Source organism: Lampetra planeri, chromosome 15, assembly GCF_965212315.1.
Source record: "Lampetra planeri chromosome 15, kcLamPlan1.2.h2, whole genome shotgun sequence".
Lineage (NCBI taxonomy): Eukaryota > Metazoa > Chordata > Hyperoartia > Petromyzontiformes > Petromyzontidae > Lampetra > Lampetra planeri.
The window spans coordinates 8413027-8432838 of record NC_136121.1 but is presented as its reverse complement, the minus strand read 5'-3'; the positions used below and the strand labels follow the sequence as shown (position 1 = coordinate 8432838).

Here is a 19812-nt window from a genome sequence, read left to right as displayed (position 1 = left end):
CTCTTTTTCAGAAGTAACCTCGCCATGAATATCACGTGGAAATTTATCGCAGCCAAATACTCAACGCACGTTCCTAAATGTAGATTGAAAAATCGGAGGACCCGGAGAAAAATCCACGTGACCACGGGGAGAGAGACATGCAAACTCCAAATATATAGACATCAGGGTCGGGATTGAACCCACGGCCTGCTGTATACCGGGCGAGGTAGTTAACATCTCGCCACGGGGTAGTCAAACTTTTGCCGTGTGGGGCTGCACGTTGGGATGAAACGTGGGAGCGAGAGCGATGGTGTTTGACGTTGCTCACTTCCCACTGCTCATACGATGATTTATCCCTTGTCTGGCTCAGAGGCAGCTCCAATTCGGATGCAAAATTCCCTTCTATCATTGTCTAGGTTGATTGGTCTCTTGTTCAGTGAGGCTGAATGCTAAACATGTAAAGAGAATCTATTTGTCGGTAAAGTAATTTCTTACGCTCATGATACGTGAATGGGATTGTGTTTGTGAAACTTAGTGGAATTATGGGTCAGTGGTGTGGGATATATTGACTGACTCTAAACAAAACTCTACAAATGAGATGGAATAAACAATAAACTATACGGAATAGCTGAAACGATCTAAAATCAATTCCTAAATGAAGACTTTTTTTTCATCGTGTTGGCGGCGGTGTGAATCGTTCTCAATACAACTCGGGAAAGCAAATTCCGCGCCCATGACCTTCACCCTCTGTCCTGCGACCCCTCCTCGCACACCACAGAACACCTTCAAGTTTGAGACGGAGAGTGACCTGCACCTGCCAGAGCACCACCAGCTCGTGCTGTACGAGGGCCGGCTCGCCGGCTCCCTGGCCTTCACCTACAACGCCAAGGCCACGGACGGGCAGCTGTGCTTGGAGTCGTCTCCCCGTGACACCACGTCCATCTTCGTGCACACGCCGCACGCCCTCATGCTGCAGGCACGTCGCGCTGTCCGCTGCACACTGCGGCGTCCTGCCATGCTGCATCGCACACGGTGCCGCGCTGCGTTGCGTTATAGGGCTGCGTAATAGCGCTATACTGCATTGCATTGTACCAGATGGTACCACACTGGATTACATAGTGCTGCATAACACAGGTTCACGCTGCACGTCACGGTACCCCACTACCCAGTACCGCATAACACAGCACCCATGGTACTCTTCAGAGTAACTCGATAAGCTGCACAGTCTTACACTGCACCAAACATCACGAAAAGGTGTGTGTGTGTGGTGAGGGATGAATGTGGTGCAGCAGAGTAGCCCTGTTTTGAGAGTGGGCTGCTGGTTGTTGCGTTTACCCTTGTGCGTCTATTATGGTGCAACAAACGAGGGCCGCCCACTTGCTGCTGCAAGCATTCTGCTGGCAGAGTGGAGGGGCGTGATGACTAGCGGCATTCCGTGTGTCTTCACCCAGGAGACCCTCACCGAGTCGTTGATCCTGCATCGGGATGTTTGGCTAATTCCCTTGAATGAGTGTTTGGCATGTGGGAGGAAACCGGGTTACCCCGAGAAAACCCACCATGCATACAAAAGTCTTATCGCTCAAAGCTCCACACAAAGATAGTTTCAAGAAGGTACCCCCTGGTATACACTGCCATGTTTTTGCTGCCTGGCAGTCTACGCCCACCCACAACAGCAGGCATTTCCGCACAGTTATCCATCGGAGCACAAAGCGCACTCAAACCCCGCTTAGCTTCCGAGATGCGATGAGATCGGGCGCATTCAGGGCGACGCAGTCTCGTGAAGTGTGGCCGCATGGTTGAGTGGGCAGCCAATGCTCCACGTGGAGCCAGTTGGCACCGAGTTGATGACGCGGCGTTTGCCGCTGTCCAGAAAATGCATTCCTGAAGGGCGCTGATGAAGCGTGTAATGCCTGCTGTGACGTGACTCGGAGGAATATGCCATTGTGAGCTGGTGACGCAATAAAAGTCACGCTTTGTTTTTCTCCAATTACCGACGGCACCCCCACACTCTCTACTCCCTTACTTTAGTTCTTCTTCCCCTACCTTCCCCATCCCAGATAAAAGTACACGCGCCCCGCTCGCGGTCCCCACTCGGTGGGGCAGTGAGCCCCATCTCCTCGCTCCTCGAAATTCTGAAGCTTGTGGTTCGGGACTTCTTTCCGGGGAGTTTCTATACCCCCTCCCCTACGTCGCGGCTCATGCCGTGTATCGGGCACCGACTGAAATATTATAAAAACGTAATTTTTTGAATTACCGACAGCTAAATCAAACGGGCGATGGAGCAGTATTTTATTGGTTGGCGCACTGCACTGTGAACCCGTAGATCTCGGTTCGATTCTAGGCCTTGGCTAAAATCAATTCCGAGTGAAACTGTATCTGAACCGGTTCTAGGACCCCCTCCTTTACCAACTCGAGTGGTGAAGGCTGGTCAAGCAACACCCATGACCGACACAGTATGGGGAAGCCTTTGTCCAGCATTTCACTTAAGGCTGTAATGACATGTTTATTAAAACACATTCTACCATTTACATATTTACAGTTCAATGGGACCGTGAGAGATCGCGGCAGTTTGGGTAGGCCTTCCTCTGGCAGATGATCGCGATTAAATAATGATGACCATGTTCCTGTGCGTGATGTTGTCGCTGATGATAATTAGGAAAATTAATAATGATGATGTTCCCCTGTGTGCCGTAGTGCGTGAAAGCGGTGGTGACGAACCCGATCCACAGCGCCATGCACTCCATCGGCGGTGTTCAGGTCCTCTTCCCGCTCTTCGGGCAGCTCGACTTCCTGGAGCACAACAGTGAAGAGATGAACACCTCTGTCTGGTGAGAGCTGACCGCCGCGGAAATCGCTCACCGCAGTCAGTCGTGCGACCGGGCGTGCTGGTGCACGTACCTGCGGTCCGGCGGTTTGGGGGCAAGGGTCGGGGGATCATGCCAGTGGCGGCACTTTTGAGTGAGCAGCAGAGGTCGCAAACGGGTTTTGATTCCTTACCCGTACCCGGCCGCACCAGGGTCGCAAATGGGTACCCGTACCGGCCGGGTACGGGTACCCGTTCCCTACCCGTACCCGGCCGCACCAGGGTCTCGGTGCAACCGCACCGAGACCAACGCATCTGGCTACAAATATTGCGGAAATGGGACAGGGTCGGGGGGAGGGGGGCCTTCACTTCATTCCTTGTCCCAGGGCCCATTCCAAACACGATCACACAGATTTGTGAAACTCCCAAACTCACTGGTTTGTAAAGTGGCCACAGGATATGGTAGTGCAGCAAATGGGTTGTGAACTCCTGTGCGATGACCTTTCGAGTGGTTATTCCAACTCTGTCTGGGTATTCAGGTTCTCTCTTACAAGCAAAAACTTCTGAATTGAACTGGTCAAACATCCCCCAAAGCTTTGCTCAAAAATAGAACTGAGACTTGGTGAGGCTTTCCTGAATAAACACATTTCTTATTTACAGCAATGTGCATTGTTGTAAATGAGTTAATGTGGGAGATCCTCTGTTTATAGTTATTTGTCAAAATCCATACTTTAAAATGACGTGCTAGGCCATGATGATAATAATAATTATAGTGAAAAGTGATGACATTGTCATTTATTTTGTGATTTATTTATCCTTTTACTTCAAGCTGGCGAGCGTCAATTGCGATAGACATCCATTGCGAACAATGTGTGCTCAATATTAAGGGCACAACTCGCTATGCGCTGTGAAAATATGTAAACATGTTCAAATGTTTCTTCATGCAAATGAAGGCGGAGAAAAGAAATTAAGAGATCATTACTGTCACGAATCTAATTTATCGCACCATATTCAAAATGTTTTGTCAGTCAGGGCTCTTACATTAAATTTATTTTCGCATATCACAGGTGTGAGGGCTTTGCCTAAGATGACGTTTTTATTTGATCAGTTTTTTTAATAATGGTAATTTATTCCAACACTTGGGCCTTTTATTATTATTTACACAGATGGTATCTCAAATACGATTATATCTCACTGTTTCTGTACAAGAGTGCTGAAACGCAGTCACATGCAGTCTCTCTATAAACCCACATTGTGTTGTTAACACTCACTCGGAGATCCAGACTCGCATAGAAACCAATAAATGCACACAGAGACCAATCGATTCTGAGACCCATAGACTCGCACACAGACCTACGACTTGTCTGCCCTCTCCACAAAATAGAGAGAGATGTGGTCGCATTTCCACGCTGTATAGATCCACATTGTGCTGCATTCGTATCTCCCGCTGTGCAGTGGCACCTTGCTGGCCTTCCTGCTGGACTTGCTCAAGAGCTCCGTCATCATGCAGGAGCAGATGGTGTCCAGCAAGGGCTTTCTGCTCATCGGTGCTCATCTGGAGAAGGTGACCATGCTGCCGGGCGTTGGCGCTGGCTGGGGGCGGGGGGGGCGGGCTCGTGCTGGGATGGGTTTAGCCCTCCGTCGTGTTTACCGGTTGTGCCGCGTGTTGTGCCGCTCGAACCCTTTCCTCCTTCCAAACACAACCGCAAGTCGCTGATTGGGTCCCGTTCACCGCCGGATCTCGGAACGTGCGAGTGGTTGAGTGTTCGTTTTATTTAGAGGGGCATAGCGCCGCTGATTGTAAAGATAATTGTACCCACCGCAGAGAACCGTAGCGACACGACCGCACTCTCTACGATAGCTAGCGCCGAACTGTGCTACACGCCCTCCCGTTTCGATGACGTGCAAATTGGAAGTAAAACTGATGGCTTACACGTACGTCATTGGAATAAGAAAGAGTTAATGGATGACGTTTTGTTCCACGGAGAGTTTGTGCGTTCTTAACTCCTCACAATCATCGTTTGTTTCCTTATGTTTGAAATATTTTGTTTTTATCTACTTGTATCGCAGATGTTCTCTCGGTCTTGTCACGAGATCAAAAATCCATTCCGATGTCTCACAGAGCACATTAGAGAGTGACTCACAGAAGCAGACATCGTCGAACTAATTCCGATATCGCTTCATATGATCTTTGGTTCACACTCGGGTTTTTTTAATTAAGTGGAACTTTTGGCATGAAAATAATGTCACGAATGAATTAATGTTCATATCCAAAACATAATTACAAATGAAGGTATGTTCATAAACTATGATATAGAGAATATAATATTCCCGTCTTGTAGCTGATTAGTGCAGCTTCAATGCTTGCAGTGATGGATCAATAATGTCGTAAGCCATTTCAAAGTGCTAGGCCACTGATGACCAAGGGCCATATCAAATGAAATCACAGGCCTTGTGAGTCCCCACCCCTGTGTTTAGAGAATGAAACATTTAAAGTACATGCATTTAAAATCATTAGTCTGCTTTGGCCTCATGTTTTGCTAATGCGTGTTGACGCTGATGGAGAGACACCTTTGTAATGAACGTTACAGGTTTATTAATTTAGTCCCTAACAGAGTGGGCGATCTTTAAGCCCAGCGTCCCCCTCCATTAAAGCTATCGAAATTGAAACCTGAAAATGTCACATCCCGTGTCACCTAATTTCTAAGCAGATGTCCACCGTGGGTGTCTCTGCACCGGGTCTTAATTAAATGACACAAAGGGAGAGAAATTGCACGAGAGGGGAAGGTGGCGGGTGGCACCGTTCCTTCGCTTTGCCATCTGCCACCTGGCGAAGCGTACGAACGTGCGCGCGGGCGGAATGTTCCGTCCGTCGGCAGACTCGCATCGCCGCGCGTTCAGAGGCGCACGTTCTAACCGCGGCACTGCATGCGACCACAACTCATGATTGATTAATTCATTAATCGACAGTAAGGCAGTCGGCAATGCTTTAATGTCGGAATAAAACCGCACCTCCGATTAGCACAGTTGTTTACGTACGGTGCAAAAGAAGTTCAACATACGTACGTACATACATACATCCTCTACTCTGTGGGTGGTCACGTGTAGTGGCACTTACCTCTAATTTACAGATTTGGTGATAGGGTAGATAAATGTGTGGTCGGTGGCAGTACCAACAAGTTGTTTTTTGTCGTGCAGATACAGTGTAGATTTGCGTAGCATCAGATGTGGCCGCATCTCAAGACGCTGCGCTGAAATAATGGGCCTAAGTATTCTGTTAGTCGGTCGGCCACGGAGAAGAGACAAAGGCATTGAGCCCTAGTGTTCAACTGGGGTAGGGAGTCAACATGGTGGATGGATGGGGAAGGGAGCTCAGGAAGTTGAAAAAGAGGAATGAGCATTGTCTGTGGGTTTCTCTGGATATACTGTTTTTTTTTTCTTGCACACCAACAATATCCATCTCTTCACTGGGTTTATTTATTCCAAGCAGGAGTCTCTCTAGCTGTAGTCCACAGACTCTGCAATATTGTTGAAGGGTAACGCACGACAAGCATGTCGCAACCCCATAGACAAACAGCTGCGTTATCTCTTCGGTACATATGTTAGCTGTGTGTTCCGGGCTGTCTGACACAAGGTTCAAGCCTTATTAATGATAATCTTAAAACAAATTCTGCGAGGCAAGCTCTAGTGATGCCACTGAATTGATGTTTTGTTACAAAAATAACCCAAGTAATGCCACATTAACATCACCAGAGTGTGCCCAACTTTGATTTTTTATTCCAGTTTTTCATTAAAAGAAAGTTCAAAAATCATATTAAACAGCGCAGCACGCTCTGCATAGGTGCATACGTACAAAATTAGAGCTGTTTGATTTGATATTTGCTTGGCATTTTGCCTTTTAATGAAGATCATCTATTATTTTTGAAATAGGACAGAATATATTATTAAGAAAACAACCTGAATTTCAAAAAATGTCATCAAATTTATGCCAATTTCATCTCGGCTTAATATCATGGATCAAATCATCCATTTGGAACTCTTGCAGAACAGTGCAGTCCTTCATGCTCGAGAGCGGTCCACGGAAGAAAAATATTCAAGCTACCTCTGCGAGCCCTTTTTCTTCAAGTGACATCTGATCCACACAGTCGGGGACAGCACTTTCCAACCATCCTGCCATTGAAAGAAATGTTCATCGGATGATAGTCAAACCATTTTTATTTTATTATCACAGCTGTAATTTAGCCAATTTAAGTGAAAAACTAAATTTAATGTCACAGGAGTATTTTTTCACAGTCATTGGTGACCGTCTGAGATTATCACCTCACTAAGAATGAAAACCTGGTTTATTCACCATCAGCTGAAGCCTGCATTCAAACTTAGGACTTCCGCAGTCTGGCCCCTAAGCCACCAGTCCACCTCCATAATGTGAATTTTAAAGACAGAGCTGTGGGGTCATTTGGAATTACCTCATTTGGAAGGACCCCACAGCTCCAATTAGCGCGGTCGGCTACATACGGTGCGAAAGAAGTTGGACATACATACTTTCCTGGAAGAGTAGCCCATTATGCGCCACGATGTGTCACCTCAGCTTCTGCATTGAAATTCTGCGGGGAAACTAAAAGGCGCACGCGCTGGATTATGCGATTCTGTGTCTTTGAGAACCTGTGTATGATCACGGCGATCGTCCGGTTTTCAAAACTGCGACGAGTTCTCTTATGAGAGACATGCCTCCTTATCCTTGCCTTCGCGCTGACACCACTCCTCTGTCCGTCTCTCTCTCCTTCGTGCGTTGTCTTTCAGGCATCGACACAGCACTTGACGCTCAGCGTGGTTGGGCACCTTCTGGGTTTCACCAAGTACCTGGAGAGCATTCCCAACGGAGCGCCGCTCCTCAAGCAGCTGTGCGACTACATCCTCTTCAACCCCGCCATCTGGGTGCACGTCGACGCCAATGTATGCTTGCTGTGCACGATTATTTGCATCCTCTCGGGCCTGGCCTATGAACTTAAACTAAACTTCGATTTAAAGCTTTTGTGACTGCAGGGATTCATCTTCTTGGTTCTTTCGGTAAAGTCACGTAGAAGGGAAATAATAAAATAATAAAAATAAAACATAATAAAATAATTCTTACGACGTTTCGGAGGCAACACAAGCTTCCGTCTTCAGGTGGAACCGTCACAGCACGATAGCTGTATCAAGCTTGTGTTGCCTCCGAAACGTTGTGAGAATTATTTTATTATGTTTTATTTTAATTATTTTATTATTTCCCTTCTACGTGACTTTACCGAAAGAACTATTTTTTTATTTTACCAGGTGCTCTTTTTCAGAAGCGACCTGACCAACAAATGATAGCCCAACTAAGTGGCTTATCATGTTGAAATGTATAGCAGCCACATATTTGAAAAGCATGTTTCTAAATGCGGAGGGAAAAACCCGGAGGATCCAGAGAAAAATCCACGCAACCACGGGGAAAACATGCAAACTCCAAATATACAGGCGTCAGGGTCGTGATCGAACCCACGACCTCCTGTATACCGGGCGATGTGGTTAATATCTCGCGATTCCTATTAGGGGCTGTACACCCCTGATGTGCATGGTGTAGCCAGCAGCTTTCCCGATCCTCTTGTCCAAGAATATAGTAACTCCCGCTAAGGCTTTGGACAGCTGCCATGAAGGAAAGGTTAGTCCGCTGGACTTGCAATCCAGTGGTCGCCGTTCAATTTCCATCTGCCAGCATTATAAATGGGTTTACAAAGGCTCTTGCTTGATCATGCAAAGCACAACTTAATTTTTATATTTTTTATTTCGGCTTCCAGTGCTGAAGCGTCCTTGTCATTTGCCCCGCTGCAGGTGCAGCAGACCCTGTACACCTACCTGGCCAATGAGTTCGTGAAGAAGACGCGCATCTTCAACGCGGTGCGCCGCATTGGCACGGCGATCCAGGTGCTGCACACGCTCAAGCACTACTACTGGCTGGTGAACCCCATGGACCGCAGTGGCACGGTGCCCCGCGGACTCGGTGAGAAATCCTCGTTGTCGTCGTCGTCATCGGCCATGATCAATCCACTGCTGGGTCAAGGCCTCCCCAAGTCATCGCTGTCTCGCCTGAGCCTGCGATGTAATAACCTCCGCCACCACCGGCATCTCATTTATAGACTTGACAACAAATAAATGACGCACAGCGCTTTGTTGGCATAATGCTCGATGAAGGCGTCTCTGTGCCTTTTCAGTTACGGGGGTGTTTTTTTTTACCATACTTCACCACGCTGGGCAGTGGCGGGTTGGTGAATGCGGGTGGCCAGGAACAGTCCGGATGTCACTCGCCACCGATGTTAGCTGTGGCCGGGAAATGAACTCGGGTCACCAGGTTCATAGTGCAGTGCACGAGCCACTGCGCCACTTCTAAACAAAATACACCTGGCTGAAATAAATACATTCCGGCCATGGTAACTATGTGGTGGTGGGACACTGGCGCCCTAACCTCGGTGACGTTATGTATGTACGTATTTTTTTTGCTAATCAGAGGTGGGACGGGCAGCGGGGGAGAAGGACCACAAACTAACAACAACAAACTAAACACAAAAAGAAATTGTACAGAAATGAGTTTTCAGTATAGATTTAAAAGTGCATATAGCTCCAGTGGCTTCCTATTATCGGAGAAACGCGCGATGCAGTGTCCGGGGGTCCACGTGTTTGATGTCGTGGGAACACGTGTTGTTGTTGTGGGTCCACGTGTTGTTGTTGTTGTTGTGGGTCCACGTGTTGTTGTTGTTGTTGTGGGTCCACGTGTTGTTGTTGTTGTTGTGGGTCCACGTGTCGTTGTTGTTGTTGTGGGTCCACGTGTCGTTGTTGTGGGTCCACGTGTTGTTGTTGTTGTGGGTCCACGTGTTGTTGTTGTTGTTGTTGTGGGTCCACGTGTTGTTGTTGTTGTTGTGGGTCCACGTGTTGTAGTTGTTGTTGTGGGTCCACGTGTTGTTGTTGTTGTGGGTCCACGTGTTGTTGTTGTTGTTGTTGTTGTGGGTCCACGTGTTGTTGTTGTTGTTGTTGTTGTGGGTCCACGTGTTGTTGTTGTTGTTGTTGTGGGTCCACGTGTTGTTGTTGTTGTTGTTGTTGTGGGTCCACGTGTTGTTGTTGTTGTTGTGGGTCCACGTGTTGTTGTTGTGGTGGGTCCACGTGTTGTTGTTGTTGTTGTTGTGGGTCCACGTGTTGTTGTTGTGGTGGGTCCACGTGTTGTTGTTGTTGTTGTTGTGGGTCCACGTGTTGTTGTTGTTGTGGGTCCACGTGTTGTTGTTGTTGTTGTGGGTCCACGTGTTGTTGTTGTTGTGGGTCCACGTGTTGTTGTTGTTGTTGTTGTGGGTCCACGTGTTGTTGTTGTTGTTGTTGTGGGTCCACGTGTTGTTGTTGTTGTTGTTGTGGGTCCACGTGTTGTTGTTGTTGTGGGTCCACGTGTTGTTGTTGTTGTTGTTGTGGGTCCACGTGTTGTTGTTGTTGTTGTTGTGGGTCCACGTGTTGTTGTTGTTGTTGTTGTGGGTCCACGTGTTGTTGTTGTTGTTGTTGTGGGTCCACGACTGTGTTGTGGTTTCACGTGTTGTTGTTGTTGTTGTGGGTCCACGACTGTGTTGTGGTTTCACGTGTTGTTGTTGTTGTTGTGGGTCCACGACTGTGTTGTGGTTTCACTTGTTGTTGTTGTTGTTGTGGGTCCACGACCGTGTTGTGGTTTCACTTGTTGTTGTTGTTGTTGTGGGTCCACGACCGTGTTGTGGTTTTACTTGTTGTTGTGGTGGGTCCACGTGTTGTTGTTGGTTCGCGACAGTGTTGTGGGTTCAGGTGTTGTTGTTGTTGTGGGTCTATGTGTTGTTGGCGTCGCTGGTGTGATGGTGTCGTGGTGTGACGCTGCAGACGGACCCAGGCCCAGCCGCGACGACATGGCCATGCTCCGTGCCTACCTCCTGCTCTTTCTCAAACAGCTCATTCTCAAGGTGACCTGCAATACCTGCACTTTCATTCAGGGAAAGCCTCGTTCGAAACCCTTTACCACAACAATATTAATTGGACGCATCGTGTTAAACTCAACCAAATACAAACACTCATTATTTGACTAAAACCATCTTAATGTATAGAGGACTCGCAGAGCTTGGGCAATTGTTGGTGCCGGCTCACTTCCTCGGCTGCCTCATGGCTCCGTTCCTCAGCGATTGCGAGAAGAAGTTTTTGCACGAACGACGACGTGATATATAAAACTAAACATTATTGTTACTACTCTTAGGTTTTTTCGGTAAAGTCACGTTGGTAAAAAGAAATAATACAAACAATAGAAATAAAATTATAAATCACGACGTTTCGGAGGCAACACAAGTCTCCGTCATCAGGTGGGACCGTCACAGCTAGATTTGCTGCATCAAGTGAGGCAAAATTCCAAGAGACACGTTCTTAAATACAAGTTAAGGGGGGAGGAGGGGGGGAGAGGCTTATCTGAATGTGGTAGCCAATGAATGTGGTAGCCAATGAAAGCTTCAAATGTAGAATTATTGTAATCTTTTTTACCAAAACAAAAAACGATTACATCATTGAGGTTGAAGGACTGATACTCTGTAGCCATTATACGTGAAGCAACACAAATTGGTTTGGTTTGCACTCGATTTTTGGAAGGTGATTTGCACTGCATTATTTAACTAGAGTAACTGGGTATTCCTTAACTCTGATACATATTTTAACACAGGACCCGAACCGGCGCAAAGCATTCGGTTCAACTCAACTGATGAAAATGCAGAAGAAAAAAAAACTCGCGCTAGGAGAGAGAGAGAGCTGAAAACCGTGCATCACCGACACGTCGTTTCCCTAGGAATCGGTGTCTCAAATTCCATCCTTGCACTATCCTCCAACCCCACACACAACCTGAGTGTGGACAACAAGCGCGCATCGTAACAACTGCGAGCCAGATATTTCTAGGATACTTCACATTGGTTATTTATCATGTGACTTGCACACTAAACAGATGATTGTAATGGGGTCCCGGGATAGACAGTTATGAAAAAAACTACAGAGAAAACAGCCACAACCAACCGTTTTTTTCCTGGCTCCGTCGTACACCGGCGTTGGGCGTAGTTGTCCGGCGTAGACCTCGCCGCTACTCCCATGGCGCAGGGCTTGTACAGGACTCACGTCATGTCAAGTTGACCTCGGGGTGGGGGGGGGGTGCACTCAGACTCTGTGAGCGTAGCAAGTCAAGTTGACCTCAAGTGAGAAGACAAACAGAGCTTATGAAGACAATATGTCATACGCATGCGTCAATAGCGCTGTTGCCTTGAAAAGGAAAAATACGTAACAGGTGAAGTTTCGGGCTCGTAGCCCTTCTTCATAGCACAGAGCACGCGTGCTATGAAGAAGGGACATTGCCCAAAACGTCATCCGTTGTATTTTTTTCCTTGTCAGGCCACAGTGTTAATGACGAATGTCAGGTTTTTTTGCTGTTTTTTTTGTGCTTGTGCACCGCTGCCCGTTGCAGCGTCACCAAATAATGCCGTCGAAGTGAGAGGGTGAAGTAAAATGTGAGATTGTGTCGGTGGATGGGAAGCTTTGTGAACCGGTCGTTACCCACACGGCATCTTTGCTCCGCTGGACGGGAGGTGATGGGTGGGGCTTGGTGACATCATCGGCATCATCAGCCATGTCAAAATGGGCATGGCTTGTCGATGGATTCCGGCCCTTAGGAGGCATGATGTGGATTGAGGGATCCAGGATGGATTCAGATATTACTCGCCGCTGATCTTAGCCACGGCCAGGAACCACGTTCTACGATGCTGAATTACACGTTGATGCCTTGATGTTGTTGTGTATGTCTGGCTTACTTGAATTCCTGGACTGCTGCTTTCATTTTACAGGAAGGAGGGCTCAAACCGGATGAGCTCCAAAGCATCTTAAATTACCTGCTCACTGTTCACGAAGTAAGCAACTGGACACACTCCCTTCACTTTATTAGTCCCTCGCTTCGCTATTTTCACACTGTTTTCACGCGACCACGATTGCACGTACAGCCCCTTTATCAGTCCACTGCTGGGACGAGTGCTTCCTACATCACGCGGGTCATTTGACCATACTTCACCACGCTGGTCCAGCGCGCTTTAGTGGGAGGGAGAGGGAATCCATGACCGGCGGTTCAGATATTTCGCTCTCCGCAGATGTTGGCTGCAGCCGGAAATTGAACTCCAGTGGCCAGGTTAACGGTGCAGTACACTATAACCACTGGGCCATCACTCAATTTACCTGTTTTTGAAGGGGGAGGTGGTGTAGGCCAAGTAGCATAGAAGTACAGCACAACGATTGGACATGGCTACATTGCTTTCTGATTTCCCACAGTGTATTTTCCGACAATCTAAATTCATTTATTTGTAGTTGCCGTGAAGAAAAAGATCAACAACAAAAAAAATCTAACTGGTTTAATAATGAAAACGAATTTTTAAAACTCATTTCCTGCATGTCCTGCAGATATATTTTTGGCACAGTGTGCATCTAATAAGCGAAGGCCTGTGTGCAAAGCTTTAGTTTGATGGGCAAAATGTTTTTGATGTTTGTTTTATAAGTTCTAGCCTAATCATGTAAGTTTGTATTTAATGACAAAAAAAAATCCTCCCTCATATGCCGTGCTGTTGATTAATGTGCTTCATTCAAAAAGGCATTGGCAATAATTGAGGAGACACATACACATCCTGGATGGTTGAGATAATCTGCTTATCTAAAAAAAATATAACTTTATGATATTATTTTAACTGTTTACAGTCATTCGGTGTCGTTTTTCTTAAAAAAATACAATGATGCGGCTGTGAATGACGCCATTGATATGTACATATTAACAAGTATGAATGGTTATGAAAACATAAGTCGAATAATGGGTGAAATGAATGATTATTTACAAACATTTGGCTCCCAGAATTTTCATATCAATATTTAATTAAACATTACTCAAATCCGGATTGTAATTTAAATTACATATTTATGCATTATATCTGCCGATGACCAAATTACTCCGCATGCACACGATATCACCAGATCTCGGAAGCTAAAACCCGTTTGAGCCTGCGTAGTGCTCGGATAGGTGACCACTGCGCAAACAGGTTGTAGTGGGGGCTGTGAGGCGATGAGGTGGTTAGCAATGGGTGGTGCGGCAAAATTAATTGTTGTTCTGTGCTTCTCTGGTAATTTTCCCACCTTCGCCAACCGGCATTGGCCAGCGTGGTGAACAACTTCCCGTGTCCCACGCGGCATGGGTAGGCCCTCGTCCAGCAGTGGATTGACAAGAGTTTATACAAACGAGGTCAAAGTTACTACAACAACAAAAACAATACTTTGACCCAGTAATTTGCCTTGTCTCTCCTGGTGCTGGGGGACTTCCATGTCAATTCCAAATCGTGAAAGGGGATAGACGTATTCTGTTTGTCTGAGGTGCGTGTGAGGGCATGGCAGCCACTGAATCTCCACGGGCCTTATACAGACTGGGTGAGCGTTGTGAGGGTCAGGTGACGATGGTGAGATGTCACGAGTGTCGTGCGAGCGCCACGTCGCCACGTCCGTCGGGACTGGCTGCCCACTTTACTGGACGTCTGTGAAAAAGAGCTTTATATCTCATCGGATTCCTCCAGGAAATATACATTTTCTGATTCTGTTTCACTTTATTTATCGCGTCTAGTTTGTTGTCCATCCCCCGCACCTCCGATTAGCACGGTTGTCTCGCGTACAGTGCGAAAGAAATTCAACATGCGTAACATGCACATGCATACGTACACCGAGTGTGCGAGCGTTGAGTGTCTGCGCCGTGCTGGAGGAAATCGTGCGCCGTCTGTGCTCGCAGGACGACAACCTGTACGACGTGCTGCAGCTGCTGGTGGCGCTCATGTCGGAGAGCCCCTCCTCCGTCATCCCCGCCTTCGACCAGCGCTCCGGCATGCGGTGCGCCTCGGCAAACACACGCTTTTCTCCGAACGCGGCGGAGTGCTCTTGAACCTGGCCAACCGAGAGTTCGATTCCCGACCGCGGCTAACATCGGTAGCGAGTGATATCTGGGCAGCCTCTTCCGTTAACCCGCGCCGACCAGCATGGTTGAAGCGTGGTCACACAACCCCCATGAGCGACACGGTGTGGGGGGGGAGGCCTTCATCCAGCAGATGATTGACACGGGGCAAATTTTTTCAATTAATGATTATTCAAGCAACCAAGTAGCAGGCCAGTCTGTACAACAACATGACCTAAAAAAAACATGCATCCCAGCAGCTCTTACAGCGAATGCCACACGCCCGTCTGTTGGCTTCATTCACTGGTCACGTTTACACCATGGCTGGCTGGCTCTAATTCATGATACAGGAAATTCTTCGTGCCTGCACTGCCCCCTTGGGCTGGAATTGCAGTATTTGTACGCCGTCGAATTAGTACTACAAACGCAGTGCGTCTCAAACCAAGGTCCTCACGACCTCGCACGGTACATCTCTCCGTGATTACCAACTATCCGGTGCATGCAGTGCGCAGTGGCTCATTTTGTTCATGAATAACAAACACATCGGTTTATCCCGAAAAGGCTCACCGCTGCAGGGCTGCAAGGACTGGAGTTAGGAAACACCATTCCTAATGCATTTGAGTGAAAACGCCTGCTGCTCTTGGTTTCCTGAACGGCGACACGTGTGGAAGTCTAGCATTCTCATCATCCAGCAGCGGAGAGACCGTGGCTGACAGCATTTGTGCTCCGTGTCCGTTTTGCCCGCGAGCAGGGTGGTGTTCAAGTTGCTGGCGTCGAGGAGCGAGCACATCCGCGTGCAGGCCCTCAAGGTGCTCAGCTACTTCCTGAAGCACCTGAGCTCCAAGTAAACCTCCCACAACGTCACCCCCACCCCCCCCGTGCACGCAGTCCCATAGTGCGCCACTCAGCCAGGCAGTCCGAGCGTGTGTGTGTTCTCTGTGTGAGTGTGAACACATTTGGGGAGCGGTAGTGTAGTCGCGGTGTAGCGCTCTGTGCTACGAACCCGGTGACCGGCGTTCAATTCGCGCTCATGGCCAACACCGGTAACGATTATTTGGCCCGGTCCTGGGCCTCCCCTAGATCGACTCGGCCTGAAATGAGTATGTGGCGCGATGTGTAAATATCGCCACTAGGAAGACAAAGGCAGCTGGGCGTGGTGCTGGCCACCCACCCCCTCGTGTGCCGCTCTGTCCTTCATGGGTGCTCGCTAACAGCACTTGGCCAAACAGTCTCTTAAGGGTAATCCGGGGATCTTTGTCTTTGCAAGCACATGTGTGTTTGGGTGCGCACACAATGTGTCGGCGTCTGTGAGTGCGTCTCTGCGCGTGTTTGTGCGTGCGTGTGTGTGTGTCCTTTCCACGCGTGCGTGTGCACGTCTCGTGTTTGTTGCCGGCCTTCAGGGATGCTCGCGAACAGCACTTGGCCCCCAAATGTCTGTTAAAGGCCATTCGGTTTATCTCTGTCTTTGTGTGTGTGTACAGACGCAAGGCAGAAATGATGGTTGCGCCCAGCCTCTTCAGCTTGCTGGGAGAGAGGCTCATGCTGCACACCAACGTGCTCTCCATGACCACATACAACGTCCTCTTTGAGGTGCCCATCGCTTTTGCACGAATGAAAAATGGCCCCGCCTTGCTTTTCACCACTTTTTAACTAAGATTAAACGCGTTTATGCGCTAGCTCTGTCCATCCGCCTGCTTGTAAACCACACAATAGATTTATTTTACCAGTTAATTCCCAGTGAGCTAAATAGCTCTTTTTCAGAAGTGACCTGGCCACCAATGATAACTCAACGAAGTGGTGGCTTATTGTGTGGAAATTCGTACCAGCCAAATATTCTAAACGCACGTTGATTCTAAATGTGGAGGGGATGAACCAGATGACCTGGGGGATAAATTCACGCGACTACATGGAGAGAGACACACAAACTCCAAATATACAGGCGTCGGGGTTGGGATCGAATCCACGACCTCCATATCAGACGAGGGAGGTAACATCTCACCACTTGTAAAGAGGGGAGCACGATGGATCTCTTGAAGATGATCCAACATCAACTCATCTTTAGTCGAAGGTTGTGTTGCGATTTGGGACTCTTCATGTTGAAAACCGGCCATATTGATGAAAGCATTGCCCAAAACTTGGCAAAAAATATAATTTGTAAATAATCACTCATGTCTTGCCCCTTACACACATACCAATGGATTTCATACTACTAATTAATTACTTGTGTGTGTCGTATGTGTGGTGTGTTGTGTGGTGTGTTGTGCGTGGTGTGTGTTGTGTGCGGTGCGATGTGCAGACGTTGACGGAGCATGTCTGCACCCAAGTGATTCATAAGCAGCATCCAGACGCCGACTCCTCTGTCAAGATTCAGAATCCCCGTGAGTTTTCATCCTGGTTATGGTGGTGGTGGTGGCGGTGATGGTAGCGATGGTGGCATGCTTCTTAGCACACTAAGCAGTTTTTGGTTCCATTTCCTTATGTTCCAGTGACTGTTAAGATTATACGAATAATAAACAATGGCTGTCCAATTTTAATTATTATGAATTTAATTTAAAAGTATCAATTATGATTGAAATATATTTTCTGGCAATGTGCATACTTGGATTTGCACCACGCACCGACAACAGGACTGATAAGGCAAAGCTAGCGTCCTCAGTGTGAGTGCTACTCGCCTTAATAGGGACTCTCTTACAGCACTTTCTCCAACAGACTATAGGGCTGAAAGGTTGAGCTTTTCTTCCAATGTTGGTTCCGCTAATAATGGTCTTGATGGTGCTGATGATATATAATCATGATGACTCTGATAATGACATTGATAATGGTGATTCCAACAATGATTATGATGAAAATTATCTTGCCGACGATGATTATGATGATGGTGACTGATAATGATGATGATGACCATGACGATGACGAGAAAAACTATGATCATAGTGACGATATTAATAACTACGGCGATTATGATGAGGATGACGATGATGACGACGATGTCAATGACGGTTTGTAAATCGCCCGTCGCTCTGCTGCCTCCTGCAGTGATCCTCAAGGTGGTGGCCACCCTCCTGCGATCCGCGCCCGCCACCATCGAGACGATGGAGGTGAAGCGCGTCTTTCTGTCCGACATGATCCGACTCTTCAACAACAACCGCGAGAACCGCAGGTGAGCGTTTCCTCCGGGCCCCCCGATGGAGAGAGGTCAGGAATGCCGACTCCTTGCGACCTCGCGGGGAAGGCAAGGGGGCAAACTGCAGCGCCACTCGTCATTCGCGTGGCTGAGGCGGGGGGGGGGATCTTGGACTCGCGCAAGCGCGCACACACCGGAGTAACGTGAAGTTACTATGACTAGGAAAGGCCCACTGAGCTGTGTAGTTATTTTTCAGAAGCGACCTGGTCACAACGAGCTCAACGAAGTGGGCTTATATCACGTGGATGGACATTTTACCAATCAACGGTGTCGCGTGTAATTTAGACGCAAATTACCATTTAATTGAGATGTGAAATTTAGCTACAGGTTAGCATATGTGATGAAATTTCGTACTGAAATTACACGTGACTTGAATACTGTATGTATGCTGAACTTCTTTTGCACCGTACATAGCCAACCGTGCTAATTGGAGGTGCGGGGGAAGGGCAACAAACTAAACACAAAAAGCTGTTCTAAAGAAATTAGTTTTCAATCTAGATAATTTAAAAGTGCATAACTCCAGTGGCTTCCTAACATCGGAAGGAAGAGCGTTCCAGACGGCCGCAGAAACGCTTCCGAAAGTGCGCCATGCAGTGACCGTATCTGTTCGACGGTTATCCAAAAGCCGCTTTCTGCGAGGATGACCGGAGCTTGCTTGATGGTTTATGCTCCGCGACGAGACGGCTAGGTATTGTGGTTCATTTGTGGCAAGCACTCTTGTGTGTAATGACCGCAACCTTATGATGTATCCGTTGGGCAACCGGAATCCGCAACAACACGCCCTCCCAGTCTCTGTCTGTTGTTTAACGGTGCGCACATGTGCCATGTGTGTAACCCTAGCCCTGATGTTGTACAACTTCACCTCTTCCTCATCGAGCGACCACCCGCGTTAAAAGCATGCGGGGCTGTAACGACGCTAAGTGGGACCTCGTGTGGACGAGCGAAATCGGGCCACGACCCCTGGGCGTGTGAGATTACATTTTTGACACGTGTGGAGTGATCGCCGGGGGCCCGTGTGTAAAAAAGAAAAGAAAAAAAAGGTCGTTTTAGAAACGGTGTATAGTTCTTGTTTGGCCGTGCAGATCAGAAACGTGGGCACTGACGAAAGCAAATTGAATAAAAAGATGAAAAGGTCCACAAAGAAGGCATGGGGAGATGCGTGCCTGCAGCGGTTAGCGCGTTCTCACTCCGAACCCGGCAACCTGGGTTCGATTCCCGCTCACGGCCAACATCGGTGTTGATTATTTTAACTGGTCATGGGCCTTCCCGAGGTCGACTCGGCCTAAAATGACTACCTTGTGTAGTGTGTAAATATCGCCACCGGAGAGGCAAAAGCAGTCAGCCATGGAACTCGCCACCCTCCCTCTCGTGTACCGTGCCGACTTGCATAGGTGTTCGCTGACAGCACTTTCCCCAACAGTCTGTTAAGGCTATACGGGGGACCTTTGCCTTTGCAGGAGCCTGTTGCAGTGCTCTGTGTGGCAGGAGTGGATGTTCTCCCTCGCGTACTTCTCTCCCCGCTCCACGGAGGAGCGCAAGATCACGGAGATGGTTTTCACCCTCTTCCGCATCCTGCTGTACCACGCCGTCAAGTACGAGTGGGGCGGCTGGCGCGTCTGGGTCGACACGCTGTCCATCGCGCACTCCAAGGTGAACAGTCTGACCGCTGGCGCATATTTCGCGTGCTTTTTAGCAAGCACTTGCAGTCAACTCTCAATTATCCGTGGATCAACCATGGTCATTTGTGCTTGTTATACGTACACATATACATGCGTGTGTACATGTACAGCCCGTTTGTCAGTCCACTGCTGGATAAGGGCCTCTTAATGCTGTGTTGGCATT

General features: G+C 48.0%; 1 protein-coding gene across 1 annotated transcript in view; it reads left to right on the top strand.

Annotated features, from left to right (window-relative positions):
* LOC144722679 (lipopolysaccharide-responsive and beige-like anchor protein) overlaps nucleotides 1–19812 on the top strand; it is a 281782-nt gene that overhangs the window by 23358 nt on the left and 238612 nt on the right. Inside the window, exons 9-21 of the mRNA XM_078600981.1 lie at nucleotides 758–955; nucleotides 2674–2807; nucleotides 4238–4346; nucleotides 7583–7735; nucleotides 8633–8801; nucleotides 10682–10761; nucleotides 12664–12726; nucleotides 14628–14725; nucleotides 15538–15630; nucleotides 16268–16376; nucleotides 17083–17164; nucleotides 17823–17946; nucleotides 19428–19620. Of these exons, the coding sequence (XP_078457107.1) occupies nucleotides 758–955; nucleotides 2674–2807; nucleotides 4238–4346; nucleotides 7583–7735; nucleotides 8633–8801; nucleotides 10682–10761; nucleotides 12664–12726; nucleotides 14628–14725; nucleotides 15538–15630; nucleotides 16268–16376; nucleotides 17083–17164; nucleotides 17823–17946; nucleotides 19428–19620 (1605 nt within the window). The remainder of the gene's footprint in view (nucleotides 1–757; nucleotides 956–2673; nucleotides 2808–4237; nucleotides 4347–7582; nucleotides 7736–8632; nucleotides 8802–10681; nucleotides 10762–12663; nucleotides 12727–14627; nucleotides 14726–15537; nucleotides 15631–16267; nucleotides 16377–17082; nucleotides 17165–17822; nucleotides 17947–19427; nucleotides 19621–19812) is intronic.